The sequence below is a fragment of the Kwoniella mangroviensis genome, assembly GCF_000507465.2.
Source record: "Kwoniella mangroviensis CBS 8507 chromosome 1 map unlocalized Ctg02, whole genome shotgun sequence".
Lineage (NCBI taxonomy): Eukaryota > Fungi > Basidiomycota > Tremellomycetes > Tremellales > Cryptococcaceae > Kwoniella > Kwoniella mangrovensis.
Genome location: NW_027062534.1, coordinates 3,254,885 through 3,274,214, shown reverse-complemented (window position 1 = coordinate 3,274,214; position 19,330 = coordinate 3,254,885). Strand labels below are relative to the sequence as shown.

At 45.8% G+C, this 19,330-nt stretch overlaps 6 protein-coding genes across 6 annotated transcripts; 2 read left to right on the top strand and 4 right to left on the bottom strand.

Moving 5' to 3' along the window:
* Positions 1 to 657: 657 nt before the first annotated feature.
* I203_106349 (uncharacterized protein) lies at positions 658 to 3,714 on the top strand (the record flags this gene model as incomplete). Its single annotated transcript, XM_019150864.1, has 2 exons — positions 658 to 2,370; positions 2,494 to 3,714. The coding sequence occupies 2 exons, from the start codon at positions 658 to 660 to the stop codon at positions 3,712 to 3,714; spliced, it is 2,934 nt and encodes a 977-aa protein (XP_018999741.1).
* Positions 3,715 to 4,035: 321 nt separating this feature from the next.
* On the bottom strand, positions 4,036 to 5,333 carry I203_106348 (uncharacterized protein; the record flags this gene model as incomplete). Its single annotated transcript, XM_065517951.1, has 5 exons — positions 4,036 to 4,218; positions 4,373 to 4,489; positions 4,600 to 4,646; positions 4,726 to 4,969; positions 5,100 to 5,333. The coding sequence occupies 5 exons, from the start codon at positions 5,331 to 5,333 to the stop codon at positions 4,036 to 4,038; spliced, it is 825 nt and encodes a 274-aa protein (XP_065373255.1).
* Positions 5,334 to 5,912: 579 nt separating this feature from the next.
* Positions 5,913 to 8,410, bottom strand: I203_106347 (uncharacterized protein; the record flags this gene model as incomplete). The annotated part of the gene is made up of 3 exons (XM_019150862.1): positions 5,913 to 5,936; positions 6,002 to 7,280; positions 7,341 to 8,410. 3 exons carry the CDS (start codon positions 8,408 to 8,410, stop codon positions 5,913 to 5,915), a joined length of 2,373 nt encoding a protein of 790 aa, XP_018999739.1.
* A 1,293-nt stretch (positions 8,411 to 9,703) lies between these two features.
* Positions 9,704 to 11,482, bottom strand: I203_106346 (uncharacterized protein; the record flags this gene model as incomplete). The annotated part of the gene is made up of 9 exons (XM_019150861.1): positions 9,704 to 9,835; positions 9,897 to 9,926; positions 9,982 to 10,209; positions 10,384 to 10,454; positions 10,512 to 10,608; positions 10,671 to 10,757; positions 10,835 to 10,963; positions 11,058 to 11,329; positions 11,419 to 11,482. The coding sequence occupies 9 exons, from the start codon at positions 11,480 to 11,482 to the stop codon at positions 9,704 to 9,706; spliced, it is 1,110 nt and encodes a 369-aa protein (XP_018999738.1).
* A 313-nt stretch (positions 11,483 to 11,795) lies between these two features.
* I203_106345 (uncharacterized protein) lies at positions 11,796 to 12,757 on the top strand (the record flags this gene model as incomplete). Its single annotated transcript, XM_019150860.1, has 2 exons — positions 11,796 to 12,062; positions 12,167 to 12,757. 2 exons carry the CDS (start codon positions 11,796 to 11,798, stop codon positions 12,755 to 12,757), a joined length of 858 nt encoding a protein of 285 aa, XP_018999737.1.
* Positions 12,758 to 13,007: 250 nt separating this feature from the next.
* Positions 13,008 to 19,136, bottom strand: I203_106344 (uncharacterized protein; the record flags this gene model as incomplete). Its single annotated transcript, XM_019150859.1, has 6 exons — positions 13,008 to 13,103; positions 13,182 to 14,318; positions 14,384 to 15,374; positions 15,432 to 15,698; positions 15,749 to 18,732; positions 18,936 to 19,136. 6 exons carry the CDS (start codon positions 19,134 to 19,136, stop codon positions 13,008 to 13,010), a joined length of 5,676 nt encoding a protein of 1,891 aa, XP_018999736.1.
* Between the last annotated feature and the right edge of the window lie 194 nt (positions 19,137 to 19,330).

The window sequence follows — 19,330 nt, the reverse complement described above, 5'->3', positions numbered from 1 at the left end:
TTTCGATCGTATGCAGTCAGGCAGTCGAACATATCCGCATTCACTCCACCGAACTCGACACAGACTTCACATTTCGTTTGTACCTCTCTGCTCAAGGAAGGTTCCCGTCTTGGATATATCTAGCTCATGTGGCCAGACTCGACTCGCGCACAAACCGATCCCCAGATCAAAAACTCAAAACCTACGAGTACGTGTGTTGATCCGACATTAGAACATCAGGATAAAGTCAAATCCTTTTAGAGAGACCAAAGGATCGTTCCTGTGCAAGTTTGTTATTCCCTTCCTTTCCGTATGGTACCACCCAGCGAAACGATCTTCAGTTACTACCCAGTCACATAAGTACACAGCTAGTGATATCGCAGTTTTGGCTCTGGCTCATGCACGGTATTCGCAGTTGATGGATGGGATCTCACTGCTGTAGGTAGATAGATATAAAGAAATACTTCCGGGATCAGTCGGACCGTTTTTAGTGTTGTTGTTAGTGACTTATACTCGATCTCAACCATCAACCATCAGATATCAAAACCAAACATTACCTGGCACTAGCACTCCATCACCATCACCATCACCATCATCATTCAGAGACCACAGCTCACCGTCAGCGAAGCAATCATCTCAGCCAAACATAAACCCACTCGAGCTTAGTTCACCAACACCATGTCGCTCTTACGCGACTCGCCCGCACATCATGCTCCATCCCACGATCCGTGTAAACCTCGCTCTTCATCATCTCGGAACGACCTATTCACCACTTCCTGGCAACCTGAATTACCCCCTCCCAAACCATTAAGCGAAGCTGCTGCTGCAGCTGGACCATCTACGAGCAGTCTCAATTCGATATTCGATCTAGGCGGCATCGGTGGACAGTCCAATGCATTACCAACATCGATGAAGAAGAGGGGTGAACTGGGATTGAAAATGGACTTAGAAGGTATATCAAACTCGTTCGCTCGCAATACTACCACCAACACAGGAGGGGAAGGAATGGGAGTAGATGAATTTGGAGTATCAACGAAATTACAAAACAAATCGTCATATCCTACTTTAGATAAGAATGATATATCCCCTTCACCCAGGACATCATCGTTCTTCGATACTCCCATTGAAAGTGTTACACCTCCCCCTGCACCCCGTTTGGTCAGTTCATTAAATGGGATGAGCTCGTTCGCGCCCTCCCCTCTAAACTTATCTAGATCATCATCAGCCATACGTAAAGTCCCCGCACCATTACCTTTACCCGTGCAAGGCGGTTTCATCGATAGTGGTATAGCTGGACCAAGTCGTCAAGAACAAAAACAAAAACAAAGATCGAATGATAGTTATACATCAAATTCTTCAAAATCTGCTATTGAAGATCCTCTATCTCCATTACATCAATCCCCTCAATTACCACCCAGCGGGTCGGGTGGATTGGAAGGTTGGAAACCGCCTTTACCACCTTCTTCGGACGATATTGAACTACGTCTGGTACCCAACTCCACATATCTTTTGGGTGAAGGGAGATATGCCAAAGCCTATCTTGCATCGTATAGGAGGAAGAGGAAGAACAGATACGGACATGGCTATGGTGGTGGCGATGGTGGATCGGCATCGATGCAAGTCAACGAAGATGGAGATGGGTTGGTAGGGGGTAGTTGGAGGTTATGTGCCGCGAAGAGATTGGCCCCTGATAGGGAATCGCAGACGATGGGATTGAGGGAAGCTTTCTTCTTAAATCGTTTAACTGGACCAACTAAACACTCTATAAGTGCGGACAGGAACGGGCACGATTACACTAGGCGGATCAGACCTAGACAAAGAGCCGTATCACCTCTGAGAGGAAGTCATCAACCATCAGAAGTGATTGATACGCAAAGTCAGAAACGTAAAAGACCATGTGGGAGCGTATACGTCGTCAAGCTCATAGCTGTCAAAGAAGATATTGAAGGGTTTCCCACTCTACCCCAAACCCAGACGCATGCAAGATCCACATCAGATGTGTTATCTGGCACAGGGAGTGGAACGGATTCGAAACCAATAGCGAATACTATAAGTGTAGGGGATTTAAGGAGACAAAGGTCTTCAACAATCATCACTGCTCATGCACCTCTACCACCCGATTCAACCGGTACCTTACCTTCTTATCCGTCTCTACCATCTCTAGCCCAATCGGTACGATACGACCAACATCAGTCTGCTCCCTCACTTTCGAGGTTGGTATTGTTGCTTGAACATGCACCGTTAGGTACCCTGGACAGAATGTTGCGCACTAGTCCGCAACTTGTAGGAAGGAAGTTGTGGGAAAGATGGGCGAGGGAAGGCGCTGAAGCTTTAGAGTGGGTACATGGTAAAGGGGTGGTTCATGCGGATGTGAAACCTGGGAATTTACTCGTGAGTGCAAACATCCCGAAAATCAAGATGGACATCTCTCATCTTCATGTCAGATCCCCTTTTCTTGTAATATTCTTCTGCTTACAAGATTCAAGCTGATCATCTCCTTTCGTGACTATCCAGCTCACCGTGGATCTTCATATCCGACTATCCGATTTCGGATCCTCCCTCCTCATTCACCCTGCTCATCCTCCAACCGACGGACTGGGTTTGGGCACTCTTCCCTTCTCTCCGCCCGAGTTGGTCGATCCAACCCAGACATTCTCATTCCCCGTGGATATCTTCGCATTAGGTGCGACGCTCTACCAATGTCTAACGGGCCGAGAACCTTTCAGGGGTATCAGGACAGTTGAGATGATGCATCATGTTCGGAAAGGTGGATTGTGGGCATACGAGGAGAGAGAAAGGTTTCAAAGAGTAGGAAACGAAGATGGAATGTCTACCGCTGGAAGTCCTTACCCATCAGCTTGGAGAGGATATTCGAATACTTCCACCACTGGTGCTGGATATCCTTCAGGATCAGGCAATGTTACTGTGGGATTGGGTGGGGGAGTAAGAAGAGCAGGATCCTTAAGGGTCCCACCGAGTTATTCAAGAGAACATCTAGCTGCGTCAGTTATAGCCGATGGGCATGGGGTGGCTGGTGCTAAACCGAAATTGAAGAGAATGACTTCTGCTGAAAGATTAAGAGCGTCAGATGAAGCTACCAGTAGTGAATCTCCTTCGGGGGTTAAACTGTATGCGAACTGGGTTAAATCAGGTCCCTACGCGAATAGTACTTCAACGAGTAATATGTCTACGCCTGGACCTGGGTTGGATGCTGTCACGAGGTTGTTATCGGATGATGACGAGTTGGACGTTACAAGTCCGACATATGGTATTTCAAGGAATAGTTCAACCAGTCTTCAAAAATCTCAAGCTCAGGAAGATAGATTATCATTGAATAGATCGACAAGTTTGAAATCTGAAAGTCCTACAACGATAATGACAATGAATACATCGGATTTACCGAAAGGGATGATGACCGTCCAATTACCTACACCCACTTCACCCTGTTCCGATCACTTACCTTCGATGGACCAGATTAACGATCTATTGACGGAGAACAATAGTGTGCGACAACATCAAATTTCGTTGAATGAAGCTTATCAAGATGGTAGTCCGTCGATGTTATTCTTAGATGGCTCAGAGAGAGTATCAGAAGAAATTAGAAATGTATTGAAAAATATGTTAAACCCTTTCCCTGAGAATAGGATGACTGCTTTGGAAGTTAGGATGTACTGGGATGAATTGGGTTTAGGCTTGGAGGATGATGATGATGATGATGGTGAAGGTGATGATTGAGTGTAAAGGGTCGAGTAGGAAGAAAGTGAAATTGGATCGAATCGAGTTGTACTATATACCTTCTTTTGGAGGGCAAATATAATCATAAAAGGGAAGACGGTAAAAGTCGATATTTGATGACGGTGAGAATGTTTGGACAATTTATCTTATATCATTTGTATCTTCCTGTTGCTCTTTATAGTATAACATAGTGATAAATTGGCTTGTAGCTGTTGTAACAATGACTTTTAAATATATATAACGTATATGAATACAGATATAATAAATGACATTGCTAGACAGACTAGTAAAGTATCACGTCTCAAAGGACCTTCCCGTAATCTAATCAACATCATCATCATCATCTACCAGATAACCATTACCGAATTCCCTAACTTTACCTATCAGCCTTACCGTCTCACCACCTTCGCCTAAAATACATTTCATACCTCCTCCCCTCTCGCTCAGCTGGGTAGCGTGTATCACCAAGCTCGTAGGATCTTGTTGTAACCTGGTTGGAAGGAACTGAGTGGCTTTGGAAAAGAGGTAGTAATTTGTTAAATACGTATGGGCTGATCCGGTTTATAAAGAAATGATCGAATGAGCTTGAATTTCCATGTGTGCACTCATCTCTGTATATAGCTACATAAACCTTTGTCAAGAGGGGGAAAATACGTACTATGGTATCTTCCTGTATACCTATACCAGGAGCGAACATCCTTGATTTAATCACCAAGTCTGAATCGGTCTCAGGGGATATCTGAGTGATTATAATCTGTCCAGAGGCTATTTCACCCTATATCTCAAATATCAGCTCACTTCATTACGATATCTTCATCTTGCATCTCTAGAGATCTTTCATTTTCCCCCGTTTCTCGTCAGCAGTATCAGCGACTCATAACTCACCAACGCCCTTATATCCACTCCCAATTCCCTCAATTCCCAAATTCCCTCTAATCAAAATGATAAAACTCTTATGAGACCCATATTTGAATTCCGAAATATCCAATACGTCCTCTGTCTGCCTCACACCCAACGCAGCTATCAACTTCACTGTATCATGATGGGATCGGGGAGATCCATGACCCATAGATTGAATCACGTCGAAGGGTAAGCTCGGTAAACTGATTTGCACTTCTTTGTCTGAGGCTGATAATCGCACAGATTGGAATTTCCCAGCTATGAGATTTATGTATTGTATAGTATCTAATTCTGGATGTTGTTTCAAGAGGATGTAAGAGGATGATAGTGTACCGTGTCCGCACAAGGCTAACTCCTATACGACATTTGAAGAGGTGAATATCAGTATAATATAACGACCTCATCATTCATACGAGATAGTCAAGACAATCGCAGCACTGCACTCAGATACAAACTTTGTACGTATATCGAATGAGCACACTCACAGATTTGGGTGTGAACCACCTGATCGCCCATTCCCCCTTTTGACCAGTCGGAGCAACATGAACGGTAGCTGTATAATTGAAATCCCCAGCAACTTTCAACAGATATTTATCGTCTAACCATCTTGGATCTGCGTTGGAGGGGTAGTTGATCAGAGCTGCCTGGGAGCCTGTCCCTGGGACGGGGGAGAAGGCAGATAAGACGTGGAATGGGAGTGGTGATGGGGGAGTGGACATGGTCAGATTGAGGATGTCTGCTAAGATGGGTGATGATGAGCTTTGTGTTGTATGTCATGTCGTATCTCGAGTCGGTTGATCGGTGAACACCGACTGCCAATAAAGTCTATAAATAGATATACTCTCGTAGAACATGAATCGAATGAAACGCGATCATAATGATCTTTAACATTCATATTCATATAGGAATCTCATTCAACAAACAATAACTAGATTGAAGAGTATTCGAAGTATATACAATATAACAAAGGGGATACAACGAATGGGTGTAAAGTACAGCTAAATGAATTGAAAAGGAGGTGATAGTAGAACAACAGGTAGTGTGGATGGTGAATGGTGATGGGGTGAGAAGTATGTACAAGATGAAATGAATAGGAATAAAAGGTTTACAACGTGAAAGTTTGAAATGGATAGTGAAGAAAGTGTATTTAATATCTTCGCTATTTGTGATCTGACGAGAAGAAAAGAAGCGTAAAGAAGGAAAAATAATAGAAAAAAGAAATTCGTGAAAAGATAGCGGGTCGAAGAGAGAAAAGAACAAACAAACAAAGAAGGACTCTTGTGAGGGGGTGATAACAATCATAAAACAAGTGCCATAGCACCCTTCATACCATTCACAGTCGAGTTAGCATACTGCATTCCATCCGCACAAGAGAATACACACTTACGTGATGTAACATATCCATGAATTTCTTACCTCTTGACAATTTCTCCATCGGTGGGATATTCATATTTACTTTCTTTCCTCTCAATCTCCATTCCTGCTTCAACATTCTCTTCTCATGTCTAGCTTGTCCTCTTCTGGTTTTCTTACATCCCTCGCCCCCTTTGGCCAATTGGCAAGATGAATCCATATGCGTGAAAGGTAATGGTCCGTCTTTCTCGACGTCGGTAGATTTTATCTTCGGTTGACCATCGCCTTCAGCCCCCCTATACGCCTTGTAATCAGATATGAATCGATCCAGACCTTTCTTCGCTTTGATGATACAGTCCATGCTCTTCTCGTGCATGATATCAGCTTGTTCATCCAGCGAGTCCGAAAGAGCATCAAGGCGGGTTTCGACGTATTCGGATAATGAGTCGAACATCGCTGAGGCTCGAGCGAGAGACTCTTCTTTGGAAGAGGGTGAATGAGAGGTGAAAAAATGTTTGATACGGTTCTTCAAAGCATTTGCACCTCTCGAGGCTTGATGTAGAGCTTGATTAGTCGCATAAAGACCCGAGCCAAGAAGTCGACCGGTAGAGTGGAGTATTGGACCAAGAACAGCGTCGATATATCTGGACGTGGTCAAGGCATATGCTTTTGCCGGTCTAATTATTCGTTCGAGGATTTGCGATTGGACAATGGTAGACAAGCTGCAAGAGCAGTCAACAACAGGAGCTGAAGAGGTGCTCGTGGTATTCATATCAGGTCCGTCGGTTTTATTCACCCTAAGTAACTTCTGAGTAAACTTTCTCGCAAGTGAGACTCTAGAATCGGGAGGATGTGCTGCAGGTGGTACCGTAAGAGCAACGTTGTTGTCCCTGACCGAGAGTGAACAGCATGAGGTAGAGGACCTTGCGTTGTTCCTTCGAGCTTTGTCATCTTTGTCTGTTTTCTGATATCCTGTATCTGCAGTGGGTTTGATGATAGCAGCTGACGAAAGCCTGACGTGTATCGACGATAAAGTCGATAAAGCTTGCTCAATCAATCGAGGATCGGGTTGTGCAGCGGTTGTGGGTGTACTGGCGGATGACGCTGAAGATGTAGAAGCATGAGAAGCGAACGATAGATGGCCCCAGAACGACGATGATTTAGGGGTCTCCAATGGCATAGAAGTAGTACCGATATCCGTTGCCGAGTCTTTATAGTCGGGGACGAAGGGTACGAACATGTTGGAGCCGAACGTTCGAATCAAGGCTACTGAAAGGATTGAAGCGAGAGCGAAGTATGAAACTCTTGTCGACCTGATTCGATGACGGTCAATCAGCGTTCAACGGTGACCTTGCGAAAGGAGATAGACTTACCACTTCTTTGCTATCGTTTTGATCGCTTCGATATTGTCAGCAGCGAGGACTTGTTGAGTTTCCATGTCATCTACAATATCATCTCTGACACTTTCAGCCGCCTCGGCCGCCTCTGAGGGAAAGCTTTTCTCTGATATATTTTCATCGAGATCCTTCAGAAAAGACTGGATTCTTGTCCCAGTAAGGGTTTCATCACCGACTTCTTCGTTGCCAATAGTCAGCTTGGGCATCTCGAGATCCTCGACCGCCTGAGATGCCTTATCATCTTCATCCGTTTCTTTGATATCGTCATTACTCTGTAGGAGTTGATATTTACTCCTATCTTCTAAAGAGATGTTAGGCGAATCGGTGGGAGGAGTCCACAATTTACTTGATTTCAACCATGAGTCCTCAACACCTCTTCTAACGGGACTGGAGCTTCGTCTGGGAGACATGCTGCCTAAGGCGACGATAGGTGAGATGGTTGGTTGAACGATACTTGTTCCTGCTCGTGGTCGACGACCTTGATCGGGTTGAGCCATAGGTGTCAAGGCGGAGATGGAAGCAGAGGGAGTGAAGCCTCCACTGAGAGTACCAGAAGAAGAGGTAGTGAACGATGCTCCGTCCGGGTAGATCAGACGAATTTGATCCGAAGAGGTATGGAGGGTCTCTCGCGAAGAATCAAGTTTGCAAGTCGAAGCTTCGGCGTCGGTATATCCTGTAAGTGATGGTGAACCGATTTCATCGTCGTGGGTAGGTTCAAGGATTACCGCTCCTCCATCTTCGACATCCCCATCTCTACCTCCATCGGAGGAAGCAGACCACTGAGATCGGGTCTCGTGTTCTAGTCCATGAGAGTCGCTGCTGGTATCGCTGAAGACGACATCGCCAAGGACTGAAAGACCGACAGAAGATCGCTCGTCGACTTCCATCCATGATTCGGATAGGTCAGATGTGAGTTCGTCGTCTGATGCATGAGGGTGAGATGAAGAAGGTGATAAGGGCGGTGAGGAGGTCATGGTGGATGTTGATTGTCCCGATGGTGTTGAGGGCTGTGGGATCACCGCAGATTTGGGTTTGACTTGGGTCATTGCGGATTTAGTACACTGTGGACCAGAAGAAGATAAAGTTAGTAAGGGGCGCTACAAGTTGACGTATGCGAGTGATAGTATCATGGTCTAGGCAATGACATTTGAAGGTGTACGAGGGAGTAGAAGATGCTATGACAGCCTGAAAAATGGTGTGCAACACTTACGATGGATGCTACAGCTATGGAAGAACACGAGAGAAAGACTTCTTCTATCTAACGATTATTCACCCTCCTCGGTCTTATCCGGCCCTCTGCCTGATATAGCTGCTTTGACGGTTGTATATCTGGTCCACTGATATGTCAGCGACTGCAGATGTGTACAATGTGATGATGGAGGTTACAGCGCATAGAAGTATGCGGAAGGAAGAATGCCAAAAAACGTACTCACCTGGTATGAATTGTAGTATGTAGTATTTAGTGTATGTGTGACGAGCGGCAAAAGTCAATGACCAATGACCGAGATTGAGCTAAGCGTCACTTTGATCCGATATGGTGTATGTGGACTGTATGAATTGTATGAGGCGACTGACACTTTAGTCAAGTGTACGATCAGAGAAGAGAAGAGAGAGGAAGATGCGGTGAGGATGAACGAGAGGAAGGGATGTGTCCAGTGTGAGGTGAGACAGGATGAACAAGCGGGAAAGCAGGTCTCACCTAACCTTGTTTCGGTTCTGGGTTTATAGAGCGGATAATGCTCTGACTGTGGTTATAGAATATGTATAAAATGGTGATTGTGGGTACTGACAGGTGGTCTATCTCAAACTAAGGATGACAGATGTACCCTCGTACACTACATGAGAGAGGAAGGAAGGGGGAAGAAAGGAGGATGAGAGATGAACGAGAATGAGATTGCGAGATGGGTTGATGGTTGCTGGTCGTAATTGGATTTGTAGATTCAGGGTCTGGTTTAGCGTCAGATCACTAATCACCTCTAATCACCAAAGATAACGTTTTACATACTGGATCAGATCTACCGGTTTAGTCTTCAGTCCTTGCTCTTAATTGGAATTCGAATATGCATGGACATGGATGCATGCTCTGATCGAAGCGCCATATACATATATGCATACTTGCATGACCGGCAAACTCTTTGATACCAGATACATACAAGACAACTACTTACACACAGTACTGAGTATACACCCTATCTATCTCCCCATGAACCTGTGGATGTGGAGACCCCGCAGCCAGTCAACTGAGTGGACTGTTCGGTTTAAATGGGTTTATTTTTACCGGTTAGGTGGTGGTACTCGTAACGGCCAAGTAAGTGGCAGGGCTCAGTTGAGAAATGAGCTCAAGGGATAAGAGTTTGAGCCAAAGAACCTATCTTCGGTCTGTATGGTCCTGTCGGTAGGCCCTCTGAGATACGTGTCGTTCGCTCGTCGACTTCATGAGGCGGAGTAACGTCGAACATTCTTATCCCATCCTATATATTCGGGTTCATCAGCTTAGGCTCATAAAGACAAGAGCGGGAGGGCAGTACTCACTGTTTCGAACACCGTCCAAGCGCCGGTACCCTGTCATATAGTATCAGCTGAGATTCAAAACGCCCACGTTATACAGCAGACTCACAGACATTCTACTTCTTATAACTTCCACCAGGCCCCTCAAACCAGGTTTACTCCTTATCCTCTCCTTCTCTTCCGCGTCGATCAGGCCGAATACCCTTCCAGTTTCCTGGATGAGTAATGTCATATCGGTTGTGAAAGTAAAGGAAGCTCCGAGAGCAGGCTTTATATCCATTTTGTTGAACGATGATTGGGGATTTGTAGGGAATGAAGATGCGGTGGAGTTGATGATCTGCAGCAATGAGGATGAGCGCTATGAACACATTGCAAGAGGATAGTAGAGGAATAGAAACAAAATGATCGAGGACAGCACATAGGAGGAGGGGGGAGTATGGATGGGCGATAGCAGGGGATGACGGAGGTAAAAGAGAAGAAAGAGAGGTTGAGCAATAGATGAATGACTTACGAATGATACCATTCCCCGGGAATATGTGATCTCAGCTATCTCTTCCATGAGAGTGATCAAATCGGCATGTCCTAAAAGCACGATCCCATCATCAGCTTGTCAATCGTAGCAAGAAAAAGCAAGCTCACCTTGTGCCGAAGTAGCAGATAACAAATCCTTAAAATGGGTGAATATCGTATCAACCACTAAAATCCTCGTCTCCCTCGCATCAGGATCATCAATCGACTATAGAGGGTCATGGGCTCAGCTACGACAGAACGAACGGCATGTCATAGCTGATGACCCACATTTTTCAGCTGTGAGATAGTTTCGAACATATCCTCTAGTTTGAATGCATTGATCACTACCATTCTTTCTAGTACCGAATTCGGTTCCTATGTTACCAAGCATTCATAAGCTAGCGTTCCGAGACTATGCCACGATCTCAAGCTGATTAAGCTCAATTGCTCACATCGATATGCCATTCCTCCAATATCATCTTCGCTCTTTCAGGTGAAAACGATCCCTCGGTATCTATCCACGTACATATCGCTTCTGGGTCCGAAGCGAGGATTCGGAGTGAAGCATGAAGTGCAAGCAGCTAGATATCTTCCTCACATCAGCTAATCAAGTTCGGAATGAAAGCTTCAAGGAGAAAGCTGATGTATTTAGATTATGCGAGGAAAGTCCCTCACTGATTTCCCAACCTTCCTCGGACCGGCCAATTCGATGACCCCTACTCCGTCCCACCCTTTAAGCAGTTCATCCAAACTATCAATCCCAAACCTCTGCCAGCTTCCTTCTACCTCTTCATACGCATCTCCTGATATACAATCTGGACCGGTCAATCTCACGCAAGTAGAAATAAGGTATTCGAGCTGGATATTCGATAGGATAGGAACGAGGGAGAAGATTGTCGATGGAGAGGAAAATATCAATGATTCAGTGGTTTTGATTCCTGCTGAGTCTGTGAGTGACAGATACTATTAGCATGCATTATGTTTGAGGTGACAGGTATATCATTCCCGATTGAGTGTTCGATACATGTCGACTCACCGAGTTCAGGTATGAGTGATGCCAATTCCGCAGGAAGCGTATCTGCCAATCGCTTGAGAAGCATGTTCGCGACTCCTAGATGAGAGTATATCGTCCACTACCCAAACATGGGTCGTTCTTCAACTGTCAACTGTCTGGATATCCAATGAGATGTAGAATAAGATGAAGACACAAGGAAAGAGCAGTCAGAAATCCAAGGTGGTCATCCTCCACTCTTCGCGTTTCTTCGTAAATCCATGTCAACACACCAAAATTACAACTTCCTTCTTCCTTCTACATCTTTTACTTCTCTGCTTTCCCTCATACTCAAGAGCATACCCAACACAACAGCATCATACTCATCTCTTCTCGTTCTATATTTCTCTACCTCACCAAGCATGTCATCATCCACCCCCACCTCCAACCAGAATCAACCGTTCAAAACCGACTCTCTCCTCCCTACTTCCCTCCCATCCGCAACACTAGGACGAAGACGGCACATCTCCCAGACCCAAACCAGCCAAACAGGCGAGAGCGAGAACCTAAATACAGAAGAGAGGTTTCAGAAGGGGCTGGATGACGAGCATGAAAAGTGGAACGAGAGGATAGATAAAGAAGTTAAAGGGGTGGTTGAAGGGCTGAAAGATCTAGTAGAGTTGGCTAATGTAAGTGACAACTATCCAAGACATAACAACTTTATGATACCTATCTCCAACAATGGACGGACTCTGATCTTGACTATTTCATTTATTTTTTCAATCTGTTGTAGATCGGTCCCAACCCTTCTCCATTACAATCATCGACCCTCCCCCTCCATCTTCCCCTCCGAACATCCTCTCTGATTCGCTCGGCCCAGAATCTAAGGGATATAGCACACGAATTGAAATTGTTGCTTGTACTAGGGGACGAGCAGGGTCTAGTCCAGAGGAGAGATTATGAGATGGACCTGGTCAGGAAGGAAATCCAGCGTAAGAGAGGGGAAGTGGGCAAAGAGTTAGGTGGTCTATTGGGATTACCACTGGATGAGCAACAGGGAAAAGGTGAACAGCAGGAGAAGATGGACGATACCCCTACTGCTACTGCTACAGATAATGATGGTCAGGATGTGATGATGGACCAATCTGAGAATATACTTCGAGATCAGGAGAATACAAGTGACATTATCACTGAATCTCAACAGCCCTTTCCCGAAGATACAGCACCACAACAACAACAGCAGCATCAGCAGCAACAAGAAGAAGAAGAAGAAGATTCATCGCATCCAACTATCAATACGAATCCTAACGCAAATTCCGAGTCTATGGAGGTTGATCAGACGAACGAAGAAGACGATGAAGATGATTTCGAGGAGGTATCATAGATCTCTTCGACGAAAGCTCTTCATAAAAGTATACCCAGCACATGTCATAACACAATACAATCATAGATCAAAATTACATCCACATGCATGTTTAGTGTATTATCAAATTGTATAGATATAGATTTGTAATATAGATGAGTTCGATGTTAGAATGAGATCTCCAAAAGACTAACTTGAACTTGCTCTATCTATCATGAGCAACGAGGTTATCTCCATTGTAAATCGCATATCCTAGCTTTGTTCCCAACGATTAATCCTCTCCATCATGGAAAGGCCAAGCTACTGTCAATCTAGGCGGTGCTCCATCCATCTTTCCAACCCCTCCATCAGACCACCACTCGTCGTACTGATCAGGAGCAAAAGAAACAGTCAGCCTCAAGTTCCAAAGATGTGATATCATGTTAAAAAGAAAAGATCGACTAACCTCCTTCTGAGCATCTTCCAACTCAGCCAACATCCTAATAGCATAAGCATGCAACCTCTTATCATACCCTTTATCTTCTTCCTTGGTACCAGCGCTCAAAGAAGACGAATGCGAATCTAATGATCTCAATTTCTCTTTATCTTCCTCTTTGATCAGACCTTCCAGCGCACTGGCGGTCTTGGGAGGCAGCAGGCTCGATCGTTTACTGAACGATCTGGACATATGCGGCGAAGCAGGTGGGCCGGTTCGGCCAGGACTGGAAGGTGGGGGAGGCGGTGATTGACTGGTTCTTCGCGCGGCAGAAGATGGCGAAGAAGGTTGTGGTTGAGGTGTAGGATCAAAGGTATCTGATCGAGGTGAAGTGGTAGGTAATTCAAATTCGAATGAAAATGTATTAGGTGACTTGCTTCCCGTATTACCTCCTGCTGCTGGAGATCCGGTGAGTATCGTAGGTGGTTTACCTTTCCTCGCTGTACTTGGAGCAACGGTCAATTCGGTAGGTGAAAGTTCAGGTGAAGAAGGTGCTGAAGGCGGTTTGGTGTGAATCTCTGGTATCCTAGGCGAAGGTTTGAATTGACCAGTACCGATGTTGGGCGAAGCGGAAGGAGACGAGGAAGAAGCATCACTCTCGCCTAGCATAGGTGATACAGTGTTGGAAGGTGGTGATGGAGATGATGAATCCTTTCTCTTCTTTTTCGTTCCGAAGGACTTCTTCAACCAGTTGGTAGCTTTACCAATTTTTCCTGATGATCCAGGTCCACCGGTAACATCATTACCTTGTTCAACTTGGTTTTGGATTTTACCATGAGATTCAGATTGACCATCGATACCAAGTCCCAAGCCCAACAGCTTCTCAGCCTTGTTGACAGGTGCCATATATTTGGGAGATTCAGCGACCATTGTGATCGTAGATTTGCTTCTTGGGATCCCGTTGAAGCCATATTCAGATACCGGTGTGGTAGGCACGAATTGCTCTTCCTTTGTCTCCTCATCCAAGCCATAAGGTTTAGGTTCAAGCTCATCATGTCGTCGTTTGATTCGATCAAGTCGGGTTTGAAGTAACTTGACTGATTCGATCTCTACTAAATGTCCTGAACTATCCTCTTTCTTCGTGTGAATGTGACCTAAGCGGAAGACCTATTGACGTCGTTGGAATCAGCTTTATGGACATGTTGACTGCTGAAAGAGCTGAAATGACTTACCACCAATCTAAGGATATAACTTCTGACAGATTGCGACCAGAACAACAACAATCTCTCAAACAGATCTTTCTGCAATAACAATTCCAGACAAAGCTCTTTTCTATCTTCAGCTCTGGCAGTAAGTACTTCCCAGTGCGTAAAGACAAATGCAATAGCTTTGACCAAAGTCAAGGCATGTTCACCTTCAGTCAAGATCAACTTGACCACGTAGATCAGATGGGGAATATCCAACAAAGAGTAAATCGGTTGTTGTTGAATATCGACTACGCCGTTATTGTTGTTACCAAATCCGATCCCAGAAGCGGTAGTTTCAAAGGGTGGATCAACGATACCATCTAACATATCGAACAACGAGAAGACACCTTTGGGAGCATAGAGGGAGGTCTTCGAGATCAAGTTCTTGGTCCATACATCAATGATGTCTGTCCATAGCTGAGTACCATCACATTCGATCATTCTACCTTTCTTGGTCGAGAAATCAGGTATCATCACTCTAAGATTCGCGAAAGTCGATATGGTTTCAACCAATCTTCTATTCGCAGTCTCCAATACAGGTGGTTTCTGACTACCTCGAAACCCGGCAGTTTCGGTAGCCTCGAAATTCGTCGACGATGACGAGGTGGTAACCGCATTGACCGATCCAAGGATATATGAATGGCACTTTTTGGCAAAAATAGTGGCTAGATGAGCGTATCCTGGTGCTCGCATCAATTCAGACGCTGGGACAGGTCGGTTGAGAGCTTCGTAGTATTGTATGATCGGGCCAAGGTAGATGGCGAGTTGTCGATGATAGGCTCTGTAAAATGCTGGGAATAGCTCGGAGTCGTCAGATTGCCATCGTCGTAACCAGTTCCCAGGTTGGAAAAGGAAAGCATCTCTTTCTTCTTCAGTAGGGAATTCAGGCGATAAAGCAGCCAGACGAGCACTGTAGGCTCTGGAATTGTCGAAGCAGAGTGGAAGGAGATGTTGAGGGTAACCGGGTTTTACAGGACTGATAATATTTCAATCCATCAGCCTAGGAACAAGTTGTAACATTAATGCCACTCACCAAGCTGGAACACCCATCATGATATTCTTCGTAAATCTCATCAAAGCTCCTTTCGGCGGTTGGAGAACCGTAACAAGCTGTTCACCCACATGAGGTACTCTGAAGAAAGCAAAGGCAAGGAACCTTCCACTGAATAACAGAGTATTGTGGAAAACACCTTTAGCCCCAAGTTTACTCATGACAAACGTCATACACTTGATCATCATCTGCGTGAACTTCGCTAGATGAATTGGGCTATTCTTCAAAGCTTGTTCGGAAAGGCATGCGCTTGAAATATTCGTCAGCTCAAATCTTGATCATACAACGCGAAAGCTCACCTTTCAACAACCGCTGCCAAACCTTCCAGACATGCACCTCTCTCATTGGCAGGCTGTTCGACTCTTAATTCGAATAAAAGGGCATCCGCCCATTCGAAACAAGCCGCTCGAAGCATCGTATAAGCCTGTTCTTCCGATGGATCATAAGCCCGCTTATCAACTTCAAGCATCAAATTCAGTAGATCGTTCCGTAACAGCGTGGCTCGATCCGCAGAGGTTACACCAGTAGATGGATATCTGAAGGAGTAGAGCAATCTCTCTACTTCCATAGCAAGACTTCGAATATTGAAGCTTGGATCAGGGTTGACAATTTGACTTTTGCTCATCAATGACATTGATCTCTGTCGAGACTTTTGCAATTCCTTCTTCTCTTCAGGTTTGGCGGATTCGATCGTTGCCGGTGACGCTAGAATTGGTTCAGGCGCAGGAGGTAACGGAATGTCAGGTGCAATGCTAAGAACAGCAGGGGCAGATTTCCTCTCTTCCACTGGTTCTTGTTTGGTCTCCATAGTAACTGGAACTGCTGAAGTTTCAGCAATCACCGTACCTTCGGGTGAGATATCACCAAATCCTAATCCATCCAAATTCCTTTCAGGTGGTGTATGGGGTGGGGAAGGTGAAGGAGTCTCATTTGTCGATGAGGCATTCGAAGGCGTTCTTACATGATCCGAAAATGAAATCCTGGATGAGCTAGATCTTGACCGTGATCGATCGGGACCGTACTCTGGAACAACAGGAGCAGGCGGTAACGGCTTTTCGGGCGAGAGTGATCCTTGACTGAGCATGGGTGCAGAAGATGATGAGGCAGAAGCGAAGAATTTGGCTACTGAAGGTGTGATATAGCTTGGATTGAGTGCAACGCCCATGTCTGAGGAAGATTTCCAGAAATCATCAAGCGTAGGTATACTCCCAGCTGGTCCATCAAAGCTTTGTGACCTTCTTCGTTCAGATGCAGTCCTCTGTAATTTAGGTGGAAGTGGGGCCGCTCTTGGTGATCGGGTGGAATAAGATCTAGCGGGTGAAGCTTTGGGTGAAGCTTTCGCCTTTCGATACGGACTACGGGGACTTTTGGGTGATCTTCGAGGTGTCGTAGGAGGCCCAGCAAGGTTGGGATGTCCTGCGAACTTTTCGAATCCAAAATCAAAGTCTAAATCGAGATCTGGCAATGAGAGGAGATGGAGTGATTTCGAATGCTTGATGGGCGAGATCTCGATTGGCGTGGAGCTAGATGCCCTGGTGATTGAAGCGGACGATTCTGATCGCTTTGCCTGAGCGGTCAGATCTTCTATCTTTGATGCAGGTGTGATGTCAGCTGGTGGAGCTAGGGATACTCGATTGGCCATAGCGCTCAAATAGGGCAAGGACGATGAAGGGATCATCTCGGCTGAAGGAGTTTCTGGTGATTGTTCGGAAGGTGCTGATACTGGCGATACCGTCTGAGGAGGTGCAGGAGCTTCACGAAATGGATTTCGTGGTCTAGATGGACCCGCAACATTCAATAATGGAGAGGTACCAGTCGAGGCAGCACGTAACATGGGTGGAGGAGCGGGATACAACGTTCGGTCAGCCGAGAACGATGCTCTGCTTTGGGATTCAGGAGAATCGCGATGTTGAACCGGTGAAGGGGTAGGCCGAGAGCCCATGGAGGGTCTTCTAAGTTCGTCAGTCGACGGTCTGCGTAGCTCGTCTCCGGATGGTCGTCGTCGCGAAGGTGGAGTCTCGCTTCGCTCCTTCTCTTTACCTTTCCCACTGTCCTTACGTTGGAACAAAGCTTTCAGTGCTCCTGAACTCTTCTTCAATGAGATACCGTTTGGTTTCCGGTCCATATCAGCTGGTGGATTTGGAGTTGCAGTACTAGCCACTCCCAAGGTCCGCTGCTGCATGGCTCGAATCTCTTTCTTAGTAGGTGCTGCCTCCGTGGACTTTCTAAGCATCTCTTCGGATCGTCGACTGAACATCGGTGGTTTCTCTGCCTTTTTGAATGCAGAACTTGAAGCACCGGCCGAAGCGTTATCCATAAGGGATGAAGGTGGCGTACTGAGTGATGCCTGCCTGGATGCAGGTGAAGGACTGATACTCCTCAAATGGTCTAGTGACTTCCGACCACCTTTTTGGGGTAGTGGAGTAGGTGAGAGAGGCGGTGCCGTCTGATTCCTTTCCAAAGGTGGTCTACCTTCGCTTGGTGCTATATCACTGCTCATCTTCTTCACCGGTACCATCTTAGCTGTCGGTAATCTCGTCTTACTTCTTGCAGGGATGACGGGCTTCTCCTCGATGACTGTAGTGCTTTTTGGCTTTGTGTCGATATCTGTATCATCTATATGTACCCAATTCTGACTGAGGCGATTCTCCGTCACCTCCAAAGGTGGTGGTGTCCTACCTCGATTTGGTGGTATGTTGAGTGGTTTCGTTGAGCCTCTGAAATTGTTCATATCCGTTATGAGGGGTGTGGGAGGTAGTGGACCTTGGGCCGTGGCTGGAACCTGTGTTCTATTGGGTGTGGGCGACTGGTGCTGGAATGATTTGGCTCGCTGAGCAGCGGTAGATACCGCAGGTGATGGTGACGATGAGTCCAGTATGCCAGAACCGGAAGCTATGATTGGGTTATGTTCAGTCTTTGATGAATGAGGGGTTTTCAACGTTCTTGAAGATGTCGAAGCCGTCGTGGACAGTGAAATCGTGGATGCACTGGCAATAGCGACAGCTGAATGAGAATTGGGTCCAGGAGACCTGCTCCGTTTGCTATTACTCGATCCACTATCACTTTTCTCTGTTGACCCACCACTTGAGGATTGCAAGGTCGATGTCGGACTGGAGAATAACGGTGATTTAGGCGAAGGATAAGCTGGATTGTTGGGATAATATAATGGTCTATGTGCTGCAGGTGAGACTGAACGCGAATGTTGCTGCTGCTGTGGTGGTGGTGGTGGTGGTGGTTGTTGATGTATAGCAGGTTTGTTGTACAATGTTGTATATGGATCAAGCTGTAAGATCAGAAAGATGGTTAGATTCAGTGCTGACGACGACTCTGGTATTCATCTTCAACCTAATCACGTCTACCTTCCCTTCCTTACACCAACGTATCCTTGTTGATGCACACATCTTATTCACCTTTCATCATCCTCCTTTATACCTCTACCATCACTCAATCACCCAAAAGCGGTAAGATATATTCATATACACTCACATTCTGCACACCTAATTCAGCTGCTTTGGCAATAGCACCTACACCGCCACCGAGAATGACCGGTGGACCCGTACTTCCCAATCTCCTTCTAGATGATCTCGTATTCTCTTTCCCAGCTCTGCGAGTGCCAGATCCGCTGGCAGCCGCAGCCACAGCCGGTGCAGGCATTTTCAAAGGTACGGTGGTACTTGCAGTAGCCATGGCGTGATGTTGATGTGAGGATGATGATGAGGTTGAAGGTGGTGTACTTTGTGACATACTCTACCGAGTCTAAATTACACCAAGTGTATCTTTGATGGGAATCAATCAGTCAATCAAACTTGGTTGAGATAGAGATGTGCAGAGGGAAGAAGAAGGGGGTCGTTTCAGATGTGGATTTGATAGGACTAGGACTA